The sequence below is a fragment of the Zeus faber genome (genome assembly GCF_960531495.2).
Source record: "Zeus faber genome assembly, chromosome: 22".
Classification (NCBI taxonomy): domain Eukaryota; kingdom Metazoa; phylum Chordata; class Actinopteri; order Zeiformes; family Zeidae; genus Zeus; species Zeus faber.
The window spans coordinates 16,122,725-16,135,844 of record NC_137209.1 but is presented as its reverse complement, the minus strand read 5'-3'; the positions used below and the strand labels follow the sequence as shown (position 1 = coordinate 16,135,844).

Here is a 13,120-nt window from a genome sequence, read left to right as displayed (position 1 = left end):
AAATAAAAAATACACGGAAACTGTAAACAAACTGTGGCACTCACAAAAGGCTAGCACTTCCTTTTTTTTTTTTTTTTTTTTTTTTTTTAACATTGATAGGCGTAAACAGATTGACGGGAAGAGGAACGGCAAATAAACAAAATTAGCCCAAAAAAATAAAAAAAAACAACAACAACAATAATAATAATAATAATATTAAAAAAAAACAACAACAATTTGGCAAGTGCCCTGCCCCCTAACACTTGCCTGGACATGTCTCAGTCTGCAAGGCCGCCGTGCAAAACCGCGTCATCGTGGTGATATGGTTAAGTGAAGCTGGGGGGGGGGGGGGGTGTTCTTTTTCAAGTCAGACAGGGACAGATCAACCCCCCACCCCACCCCCCCTGCCCCCACCCGCCCTGATGAAGTCTGGTGTCTCTATAGTGCAAATAGGCTGATGGGCTGCTGCCTTCACCTCCTCCTCCTCCTCCTCCTCCTCCTCCTCCTCCTCCTCCTCCCAGTGGGTCTATGGTTGGTTTGTGGTGTCGGCCCTCGTGCAGGGGAGGTCCGGGGAGGGTGGTCATTTTCGACACGGTGGCGAGACTGCGTTTGGCTTGGCTCCCGGTCCAGGTCTGGGGGGGGAGGGGGAGCACAAATAGAGGGTGGAGGGCAGAGTGGAAGCAAAAGCTCTGAGAGAAGGAAGAATGAGGCGCTGAGCGTTGGACGGGGGCCGACTGCCTGAGCTGACTGGCTTGTCGTCTGCTGGCTCAGTGACATCACAGACACAACCCCCCCCCCCCCCCCCCCCCCGCGCCGCAAAACAGTCACGCGGAGCGTTCAGTCGACACCACCGCGCGACCCTCTATTATCCTGACAATGGCACGGAGATAAACTCCCGATCCCTCGAACGACGGCTTCGGGGTGGAAATTGGTCTCGCGGGCTTTTCTGAACTGTGAGCTTTTCTTTAACGCGCCTCGCCCGCGAGGAAAAAAACAAACAAACAAAAAAAAAACAACAACGAAAAAAAAAAACAGGACAAAGAACTGATTGTTTGAGGGGACGACAGAAAGCTAAATATCTGCTCCGTCCTGTGGCTTAAGCGACGCACGGAGGCGGTTGTCCGGCCGGGGTCTCAGCCTCCATAGGCTTACGCCCCTTCCCGCGCGTCATTTGGAGGTGAGCGTGTGCCACGGAGGGATGGGATGGAAGGAGGCTTTCCCATCAACACAGTTTGCCGCTGAAACTATACACTGCAAGCGAGCAGCCGGGCTGGTGGTGAGGGGCGCAACGGAAAAAAAAACCTCGATTACTGAGTCACTGAGTCGGATCGATTTTTGGTCGGTCAAAAAAAAAAAAAAAAAAAGGAAGGGAGACAAATATAACTTTGTCTTCCATTTATTCAAGACGTCCAATCTTTAAACAAGATCGAAATCTAAAAAAGTGACAGCGGCAGTAAAACTGCATTTGACTGGTTTCACTCGCAATTCGTCTGGGGTTCACATGGCGTGGGGGGCGACGCTCCGCAACGCGAGAGAGTCTTTGTCCTCACTCCGGGGATAAGAAGGTAAGGCTATTCTCCGTTTGTTTCCAGGGACGACGTCTTCGACCGTCTGAGTTAAAAGAAAGAGCCCAATTGTAAGGCTCTCTGAGTCAAATGAGCACGGTTTATTTTTAAAGAGAGCCTTCGCAGTGTTTTGATGCTCTTCGCTTGGAAAGGAGGGGATTTTAGGCATCTTTTCCCCACTTTTCAAGACTTTTATCGTGTGTGTGTGTGTGTGTGTGTGTGTGTGTGTGTGTGTGGGGTTCAGCTCACCTGAGCACTTTGAGGGGCGGGACGGCGGAGACCTTGCCCACTGGCTTCAGGCCGATGGCGGGCGGCATCATGACCAGCAGGCCGCTAGGAGGCTTGGGGCCCCCTGCCGAGCCGGCGCCGGGCGCAGGCCCTCTGGCCGGGCTGAGGGGGAGGGGCCTCTGCGGAGGTAAGGGGGAGCGTCGGGGCTGCAGCTCTGACACCAACTGGGACGGACGGAGAGGTGGAGCATATCACAGGTGTGGACGAAATGGCACAATGACAAACTATTTAGCAGGAACACTAGTTGGTGTTTAGTATTTACCCAGGAAACCACAGCATGTGCTGCTTTGACATTTCACTGCATATATGTATGTAAGTATGTACAGTATATGTATGTGACGAATAAACCTCTTGAATCATGTATGGTGTCATCCTGGTAAGGTACCAGGATGACACGTGCATCATCTGGTGAAATGGGCAGACCCCGTTGCCTCGTAATGAACTTTTGTTGGAATGTTTTGCCTGTCGCTCTGCCGGGGGAGTTATTTTCCAACTTGCAACGGTGAAGTGACTTCGAGCGAGCTCTGTTTACGATCTCAAAGACGTACCTCCGTTTCACGACACAGTGACCCCCTGAGACGCGCTTCATGTTTTAGTCAGAAGAAAGTTTTTTGAGAACATTTGGAAGTTCGTGTTGAGTGGGACATAGAAAAGCGCACAAGTGCGTGGCAGTCGACACGAGGCAGGAAAACTCTTGAGCTGCGTGTCGTTTTCGTAAAGGCGCGACACAAACAGCGGTTATGATCATTGTAATTATTATTATACACGGTCAGATTTCCTCAAGCATAGCTTCAATGTAGGTCTCACGAGCTTCCTTCCGAGACACGACTCACCAGTGGCGACCGTGTGGGGTTGAGGGGTAAGGGTTTCCTGGGCGGCGTGAGTCTCTGCGGGCTCGCCGGCGGCCGGGCGGCCGGCAGGGGCGGGCGCGTCACCTTGGGGCCCGGCCACCGGCCCAGCGCGCCGCTCTTTGGCGACAGGACGGGCCTCAGGGGACGCACCACGTTGACCGGCTGGGTGCCGTTGGGGATGGCGGGGCCCGGTCGGAGGGGCAGCACCTCTTTGCTGGTGTGAGGCAGCTGCAGGCGAGATGGGGCCGGTGGGGGGAGACACACGTTTTATATATATTTCTTCAGTACATAAAGTGCGTTTCTACCCATTTGTACCCATAAAAAATATGGGTACAAATGGGTAGAAACGCACTTTGTGAGTATACTTCGAAGTGTATTTTGTGTTCTTCTTATTTACTTATTTATGTATTACTTTAAAGTACAAGTTTAGTGTAAGTAAGCGAGAATGTGGACGAAACAAGGATGACCACCCTGCAGGGGCTTATTGTAGTTGGATGAGTAGTTGAGTAGTAGTTGAGGTTATTGGGGGTTATTGTAGTGTAGACCTTATAAAAGTATAAATAAAACGTATAAAACCTTATTCTAACTTAAGCTGTACTTTAGTATACTCTACGTATTAAATTTGTGTATTTTTGAATATATTTATTAATGTGCTTTAGTATATTTGTCCAAAGTGGGTTAAGCATTTACTAGTTTAAATTTGAAATGAAGTACTACTTTTTGAAACTACATTTTCAAAAAAAATTTAAATGAAGAATTAATTTTAATATTTAAAAAATATATACAATATAAAATCACTGGAATATGTTAGAAGGAAGAAAATAGCCGACATCTTCTGGAGAGGAACAGGAGGAAAAATAAAAAAGTATATTTTCAGACAGTGTATTTCACGTGGGATTAAAGTATATTTCTCAAAAGTATACTAAAACCTGTTTTTTAAGTAAACTTGTTCAAAGTGTCTTATTTTTGAGTAAATTTATAAAGAAGATGAAGCGTTGCAAATTCCTGTTTCTAGACTATATATCCAACACTATATATATATAAATATATATATATATATTATGGGCTTCCTGTGTTTGAAAATGAATTTTAAGGACTTGATGTTTACCCCATTGGAATGAAATCCAAGTGAAAACCTTATTCATGATGGGAACCAACATTTCAATCAGCAAAACCACCCTTCAGCACCCACCTCCTTCTGGCTGCTGTTGGCTTTGTTGATGGGCCCGACCACCTTGAGGTGAAAGGCTGGATTCAGGTGACCGTTCTTCTCATTCTCTGCCGACGCCTCCAGCCTGAGCGGGGTGAGGGATGGGGCGCCAGAAAATACAAAAGAAAAAAAAAACAGAGCGAGGTCCGTCAGACAGGGACGTTGCGCATCAGATAGGGCCGGAAAAACAGCCGCCCGCCCGAGTTCATCAATCCCTTTAATATTGTATTGATTCGAGACACCGGCGGGGGAGGAGGCACGGAGCGTCTTATCTCTAACACGGAGTGAGCGGAGCCGGGCGGTGATCAAGGACTGATCAAATATTTTTAGGCAGATAACTCCGCCGGCCGTAGCGTGTCGGAAACATACGGGTGTGAATTACAAGCGCTGACCCACACGCACACACGCACACGGACCACATCATATACATAAACACGATTAGTAATGGAGGGCCTGCCGTCCATTGCAGCTTTGTGAGGGTCGTGCGCAGCAACGCTGTTGATTCAATTCCCTGGTGAAAATTATTTGTCCAACTTTCCCCGCGTCAGACGAGAAGGTCAATACCAATTTCATCCTTGTGTGTCCAGTACCGAGATAGCGCCGCGCTAACGCAAGGCGGCAGGGGGGAAATCATCTGGCCGAGCTAGCAGTTAAATTTGGGAAATATATGGCAGCATCTCAAAAGCCGAATTATTTAACTGCTACATTTTGTGCCTTTATGTCTTTATGAGTATATATATATATATATATATATATATACACACCAGTAAAAAAAAAAGATTATCTAGCCCGCGGAGCTAGTTCTGTCGGACAACTCGACGGCGCCACGCACTTACGCGCCCTTCTGGGCCGGGCCTATTTCAGCAGCCAAATATAACAGCTGCCTGTCAGGACTGCAGCTAAATTAGGGGGGCGCTGCTGAGCGGCTGATAGCATCACCCAAAGCGAAGCTTTACGTTAAGAAGAACATCATCCCCACAACAGAGGTTGGAGTGTGAATATGAGATGGAGCTTTACGTGCCAATGCCATATCCCAATTTAAATCCTGCCCCAAGTGGGAAATAATTAATGTTTGCATAATAGGAGGCGGGGAGGTGAAATTGGCCCGACCAGAGGACTGTTTTTCGGTAGCTGTTAATGCTTCCTCTCCTCTTCTGTTATTTATTTTTATTTCTGGGCATAAGAGGCAGGTCACCCTCAGATACAGGCCAGTGATGCTCTGTTTTATTTCATGGCCAACTTTTGACCGGACAATACTTGTTTAAACACACTAACACTGTACTTGTTAAGGCAATTGGTCCCAGTCCTATTTTATCACGCATTATAGTTCGTATTACTATTTATTCTGTTATATTATACCCCAAGGGGGCAATCAATTATTTGTCTATATTAATAAGGGGTGGGGAGGTCGCTTTGTGATCTATCAGAGTTTCCTATCCACCTTTAAAAATAAATAGATAAAGAATAGTAACTGAAAAAATAAAATAAAGTAAAATAGTTTTTCCTTTCTTCAAATTTTGCTCATGATATTTTCTACACAGAACCGCTCACCCACAGCCATTAGCGTGCGATGCTCTGATGCATTACAGGGCTAACTTTGACAGGGCGACACGTGTATAAGCAGTTAGTTTTATTTTATTTCTGATTTGTCTTATTTTATCAGGCAGCAGAACTTTATAATATATCAAAATGCGCTGTCTGAAATACTTTCATGTCGGGCGTTGGGCGGGAGCTTGAACGGTCGGATCTGGTGTTCTCCAACACAAACACTGCATGTGTGGATTTGCTTTGGAAGGTACTATGTGCACCTGGTTTTTGTAGGTGTCGTGGGGGAGAGGGGGGTGGATGCCAGACAAGTTCATCAATGGGACTTAACTTGCCAGAAGTCTGTTTTCCTTCTCACTTGCTGTCACGCATCAACTTTTATAGATCTCAGATACACAACTCTTCACGACTAACGCGACTGACACCGATGCTCCCAGCGGGTTGGTAAGCTGCTCGGTCAACTTTGTGAGTTGGAATGTTAAATCGCTTAACCATCCGGTGGAGCGCCAAAAGGTATTTTACACATTTAAAACAGCTCAAGGCAGATGGTTGCATTTCTCCAGGAGACCCAACAACAGAACATTTTCGACACAGAGGGGGGTGGGCAGGACCGACACATCACTCTAACTTCCACTCAAAAGCCTGAGGGGAAGCCATACTACCTGATAAAAATATACCGTTTACAATGACAAGTGTGGAGGCGGACCCCGCAGGGCGCTGTGTTATTGTGGTGTGGCGACTTTATACGTTTCCGGTAATCTTGGCCAATATCTATGCGCCAAACTGCGATAACACCACGTTCTTCTCCAATCTTTTTCTCTCATTTAGCAAACATGACATCGCACCACCTCATTCCATTGTTCCTCTCCTTACCAAATGGGATTATGGAGCTATAGTTATTCCCGATCACGGCCCCTTAACTATGAGAATGCGTATCACTCATACACAGTCCAGTTACCGTCCATGGAGACGAAACCCTCTGCTCCTGTCAGAGGAAGCCTTCACCCAATTCATCGCGTCTGAGATCACGCTATTCCTTCATATTAATCATGAATGTCCTCCCTAACTATACGGGAGACACTGAAGGCATATCTACTGGGCCACGTCATCTCATATTTTGCGAACAAAAATTTAAAAAACACTGCACGCCTTAAAAAGGTGGCGGATGAGATGCTGGAGATGGATAGATTATACAGCCATCTGCCCTCTGCAGACATGATGAAAAAGCGTATGTCATCGCAGGCAGAGTTTGATCTCCTGACAGCGCGACAGACTGAGCACCTCATCTCTAAATCGCGTCACGGGTGCTATGAACATGGGGAAAAGGCTGGACGGCCACTCGCTCACCAGCTAAGTTTCCAATCACATTATTCCTGCGATCAATGATGAGCAAGGCTCAAAAAGCTCGGACAGCCTAAAAATTAACTCATGCTTTCAAACTTTTTACCGGTCATTGTACACCTCAGACTCACCTGTCAGCCCTGCCGCGCTGGAAGATTTTTTTTAAGATCCTGCGTGTCCCCTCTATAGACCCGGGGACAGCAGCAGAGCTGGAGGAGGACTTCTTAGCCGCGGAGATAGCATCAGCAATTAGGTCGATGCAAAGTGGCAAATCTCCGGGGGCGGGACGGTTACCCCACGGAATTCTTCAAAAAATTCTCAGACCAACTCTCCCCTTTATTACTGTCAGTGTTTGAAGAATGGCTTTAATTGAAACCCTCTACCTCCAACCATGTGCCAGGCAGTTATCTCCCTCATCCTCGAGAAAGACAAAAGCCCTCTTGAATGTGGCTCATTTCGTCCAATTCTCTTATAAATACAGATGCCCCCCCTCCATCATATCTCCTGATCAAACAGGTTTGATTAAGAACCCGCTATTCTTTTTTTTAACATCAGCAACGTCTTTTGAATATACTTTACGGCCTTTCTCCAACAGGTGCTCAGGAGGTAGTTCTTTCACGAGGTGCGGAAAAAGGCATTCGACCGGTGGAGTGGGAATATCTTTTCAGCACACTGGAGAGGTTTGGCTTTGGCTGCAAGCTCATATCATAGATCGAGATTTTATATACAGTACATCCCAGATGGCTCTTTCCACCTACTTTGGGCTCCGACGCGGCACAAGACACGGGTGTCCTTTATCTCCACTTCCATTTGCGGTTGCCAGGGAACCACTTGCTCCAGCTCTGAGGCAAAATGCCGATATCAAGGGAATCCAACGTGATGGATCGGCGCATAAAGTTATGCTTTAAGCGGACGATATGTTACTATACATATCGCAACCCCTTTTGATTCTCCACAAATTAAGATTAGATTCAACTAATTATCATTGCACAGAGTACAAGTACTGAGGCAACGAAATGCATTTCTCTGCATTTTACCATCATAGTAACTAATGGTCTTCCTTACGGAATTTGGCAAAATATCTGGCGACAAAGTTGACCTTCAGAAAAGTGAGCTGATGCCTGTCGGTGCTGGTCGGATGCCATTAGCTTCATTTCCCTTTAAAATCAGCCCTAATAAATTCAAGTACCTCGGGGTATGGGTTACACATAACTATAAAGATCTATATGCAGCCAACTATCAGCCCCTGTTATCTAATCTGAAGCAGGATATGGAGCGATGGGACCCCCTGCCTCTTTCTCTGGGCGGAAGAATTAATACAGAAAAGATGAACATATTACCTGGATTTCTGTACATATGCTAGTGTCACCCAGTCTTTCTGACAAAATCCTTCTTCTCCAAAGTAAATAATCAGATATTAACCTTCATTTGGGACAAAAAGACACCAAATTGAAATAGACATACTTCAGAGACCCCGGGCGGCGGGGGGGATGGCACTCACAAATTTCCTGTATTATTGTTGGGCAGCCAACATAAAGAGCACTGCTATACCGTATGAGAAATTATGTCACCGTCCCCGACTGGACAAAGCTGTAGGTGGGGTCCGGTGGGTCCACTTCTCTCGCAGCCTTACTGTGTTATAAACTACCATTCACACAAGCTATTTCGAGCTTAATTTCTAACCTGTTTATCATACACTCAATCAAAATATGGAATCAGTTAAGAAGGTCCTTCTCGCTTAAGGATCTGTCGCAACCTGCGCCAATTGCAAAAAAACACATGCTTATCCCATCGGTGATGGACGAGCCCTTTGCTACCTGGTCGAGAAGGGGTGTGACCTCACTGTCCAAGCTATATGTCGACGGCAGCTGGTGCAGAAATGCGACATTTCCAGATCACACTTTTATAGGTACTTGCAGCTCCGGAATTTTGTCGCCTTGAACTCGGATGCTTTCCATCAGGCCCCCCCACCTCTCTGTCAGACTTAATTTTGAGCTGTAAATCAGTCACAAAACGGGCTAGAGGCATAGTCTATGAACTACTCAACACATACAATTCAGCAGCCTAAGACCTCCTTAAAAATAAATGGGGAACAGACTTGAACAGATGAACCAATCTCCGATGAAACTTCTCAAAAGCCCAAAAGAATACTCTTCCATATGTCCCGGGCATGCCGTTATCCAATTCAAAATTGTACACACGCATGCACTGGTCCAAAGTCCGACTTTCTAAGATCAATGCCGACAGAGATCCCACGTGTGATTGGCAGGCTCCAGCCATTCTGCTGCATATGTTCTGGACACGCCCAAAACTTCACATGTTCTGGCAAACCATCTTCGACACCTTCTCTGGGACATTGGGAAGAGCAGTGGAGCCGTCTCCGTTCATTGCACTCTTTGGTGTGGCCCCGGTGGACATCCCTCCCAGTGGGAGGGAAGCAAGCATGATGGCCTTTTGTGGCCCTGATATTGTTTAAATGGAAAGATGTCTGGTATCTGGAGGGTGGGGGGTAGGGGATTTGTATAAGTTTATTTTTCTGTTGGTCGTGTTTGGACCTGTGATATTACGGGAAAAACAAAATAAAAATGTTGACTTTGAAAAAATAAAAATATAAAAAGCCGCTAAAATGTCCAACTATTTTTGACACAGAGCCATGTATCCATCAGCTGGGCACAGTGTTATCTGTGCTGGAAGGCACATTTCACAGGAGCGAGGCTAGCTGATGCCCATTGCAGCCTAGCACTGAACACAGTTACCACAGTTTGTCCAATGTTGACGCACGTATGCTGTCATGACTTCGAGGCCGTCTCCAACTGCCTCTTTGTAACACTGTCAGTCGACTCACGTTGCTTTGAAAACTCACATATCCGAGAGACCTTTACTTCTGACGCATACGACTCATCGACAATCGACCCAACATGACTCAAACCACCATGACTCACCGCTGCTTTTAAAATTGTGATTTAGCCATGGAAAAGTTGAACCCCTCTTTCAAGCGGCGTTTCCCTTGTTTTGTCAGCCCTCTGTACATATGCACATGCTTATAGCTATATAAAGCGCAGAGGGGCCCTGTAATAAGCTACACCCACATCTCTGTGCTAAAACGTTATTGATCCCAAACTCTTGGCTGTGGAACAACTCTCCCACGCCAAACTACAGGAAGAGGCCGCACTTAAGAGGCTTTTTTAATCATGGCAGCCGACTCTCCTTTCTGTGACCGACCACCCGTTCCCTCAGAGGTCTCCTCTGTCTTCACAGTTAAAGTCTGTTCCAGCTCCAATATTTAGCCTCCCCCCCACTTCTTATTTTCAGAGTTCGAGGAATTACGACGTCCTGAAAAGACAGGGTCGCGTTGGCACGTCCGGGCGGATATGCCAACGTGCCCCTGCCTACTCGGTAAGTTGTAATCAGAGGCCCGACCGTTTCCTGAGCCAATAACTCTTGGGTGGGTGTCAATGCGCTACGAGCGGCCCTTCTCTCCAGGGGGGTTGTATATACACACACACACACACACGCCGCAGCAGCACTTATAAAACAAGAGCTCCGTGGCTTTATGGGATGTACATTTCATTTGGTGATGCGACGGAGAAAAATAAATAAAAATAAATAGTAAAGTAAAGGGTAAAGATCGCTGCGGATTTCTGCTGATGTCAGAACGACATGTTCCAGCGAATGTGCTCGAGATGACTTACTCTAGCGAGCTCCCCAACCCCTTTTTTTTTTTTTATCCTTCTCTGCTCTATCCTTCCAACCTTTCCTCCGAGTGGGACCATAATCTTCTTTCTGACTGAAGTCCCCCCCCACTTCCTTCTCACCGTCTTTCCTTCCTCTCATCCTTCCTATTTGCCTTCGCCCACCCATTCTCGCTAAGTACTTAACCCTCTCTCCAAGTTCCAAGTGTGCAGCAGAGGGATCCGCGCAGGTCGAAATTCTAATTAAATCTTCACTCATTACTGTTCCGAAGGCTCGACGGAGAAGAACAAAAAAAAAAAATGCAATAAATTCCGGCAAGCGCTCTCCGGCTTTACTGTACTTGTTGGCCTTGGCATTCTTCTCCCTCTGCGAGAGCCACTTGTGGTAGTAGGAGCTCTTGACCTTGACGCAGTAGAAAGCGGTCAAGATGGAGGGCAGCAGCACCAGGAAGGCAAACAGCAGACCTGCAACCAGGCCCAGCTGACCTGTGGATCGACACACAGATGGGCAGATGGGATAAATGGACCCGGGTTAATACAGCTGCTGTACGGGCACGTGCTAAAAGCCGAGCGTGGGAGCCGGACCGAATTCAACTCTTCTCCTCCTCCGCTGCTAGGAAGCACAAAAGCTCTCTAAAGTTTTACCTTCTAGAAAGTTTTATGTGCAAATAGTCCGTGAGTCAATTAGGACACTGTAGTCTCAAATAAAAAGTAGACAAACATTTTTTTTCTGGGCCCGTAACGCCACTCGTAGGTTTCAAAAACGATGTTATCTGTAGGTTGATTTCTGTATCCGCTAAGGACATACTGTGGTCTTTCTGGAAATAAGCCTACAATTGAAATGGTTGAGTCCGCTGACCCCAAAAGAAAGAAAGTGAACGAAGTGGAACATTCTGGTTTTGTGGATTCTACTGGCATTGTCCTAAAGCCCAAATACAGGATAAAGATGAACCTACTGTCGTACTGCACGGGCCCACTGTCGACGCTGCCACCCAGACCTGGCTTCTCACAGAAGGGGGGGGCCCAGCCCCGACTACAGTGGCAGTTAACGTTGCTGTTGCACACCTGTGGAAAACATAGACGTCGGTCAGACTTACGGAGGTGCAACATGCACACAAAATACCCTTTCTGACGTACAGCTGGCAGCAAAGCAGGGAGGGCAGGAGGGATTGGCTGCTTGAATAGGCCGGCCCCTAAGTGGCGCGGAAACGCGTGGCGCCATCGAGTCGTCCTACAGAACTAGCTCGGCAAGCCATGCAGCATCTCTCGCTCCCACTATAACCAAATAACCTGCATACGCTTGGCAGGACACAATCAGGTCCACTCAGACACTAAACTAACTTTATTACCCCTCGGCACCCCGACGCCGTAAGACCATCAACCATCTTGGTAACTTTGAGATTAAGCGTCAATCCACTTTGGTCAATCAATGATCTCGGGAGTTCTCTATTAGTAATATCATCTTGTTTTTCTCCTCAGGATACTTTGACAGCCAATTCTTGATTAATAGTTCAATGATATGCTAATTTCCCACTCCCTACGTGAAAGGAGAAGGCTGTGGCGGGCGCAGATGACATTGAGAAGTAATTATCGTGTCTGCGATCAGCCTGCCGATCTGCTCCCCCAACCACTCGGACCACATGAAGGGCGCAGAAGTTGTTTGCCCGCACTTCAAAAAAAAAAGGAAAAAAAAAAAAGGGTTTGTTTGTTTCCTTAGATGCGCGCCTCGAGCTGCTCGGCCACAAAACGACACCTGTTAAAACACCAAAATAGCCAGAAGATTAACAGGAATCAAATAATGAGGCTTTTTTTTTTTTCATATCCACAACAAAGACATTTGAACCTCAGCCAACTCTAGCAAGTACCCTGCTAGAGTTGTTGATTATTTGTAGTTCACTCATTCAAAAACATAAAAACACCCGTACGGACCTGTAGATATGTTAGAGGTTTAATAGTTCATTAAATGGAATGTACCCTCCCTGCACTTTTTTTTAATTCATGGAAGTGGGTCCCTGGTTTCTATTTAGACTTTAAACACAATAGAGACCTGGCCCACCTCATGGCTTCATAGCAGCATATACCATCAAATTAGAGCCTTATATAATTTAACATAGAACAATTAAACCATTTAGGCTTTTGTTGTTTTTTGTCCATGTTTGACTATCCAACAGACTGTCCCTCCAGAGGTCGCCTCAGCGCGTCACCTTTTTCATCACTGTTCCGCCGAAGTTGAAGTTCAAGAAATGTTACCCTGGCGACCAGAAGCCGACGTACCAACGGCGCACGAAACAAAATCCCGAGACGACCTTGTGTGGCGTCACCTCGCCAGTGCCTTTGTGTGTTTCCAAAGTGGCCAGAGAACAACAACCGGCCTGGAGGATCAAATCAGATCGGATCGGATAAAGAGGCTCCGGGAGGGCTCGGGCACATTAATTCACTTCACGGCAGCCGCGGATCCTGGAAGGTGGGGTCAAAGCTCGACGGAGAATAACACTCTAGACACCCCTGTCCACTCCTCTGGTAAGAGGTGTTTGAACTCCCGAGATATACTCTTCACCTGAGCTCCGTTACGGCCTCCTAAACTATATACGATTTCGTCTTATCTGCCGCCCCCCCCTCCGCCCCCCACCGGACAGGTTGCACTGCTTC

At 46.9% G+C, this 13,120-nt stretch overlaps 1 protein-coding gene across 1 annotated transcript in view; it reads right to left on the bottom strand.

Annotated features, from left to right (window-relative positions):
- Positions 1-487: 487 nt before the first annotated feature.
- The window catches only part of adam19a (ADAM metallopeptidase domain 19a), a gene marked incomplete at its 5' end in the record, with an annotated part of 144,460 nt that continues 131,827 nt past the window's right edge, over positions 488-13,120 (bottom strand). Inside the window, 6 exons of the mRNA XM_080023546.1 lie at positions 488-611; positions 1,794-1,996; positions 2,666-2,911; positions 3,876-3,978; positions 10,813-10,957; positions 11,428-11,536. Of these exons, the coding sequence (XP_079879672.1) occupies positions 560-611; positions 1,794-1,996; positions 2,666-2,911; positions 3,876-3,978; positions 10,813-10,957; positions 11,428-11,536 (858 nt within the window). The 3' untranslated portion in view covers positions 488-559. The remainder of the gene's footprint in view (positions 612-1,793; positions 1,997-2,665; positions 2,912-3,875; positions 3,979-10,812; positions 10,958-11,427; positions 11,537-13,120) is intronic.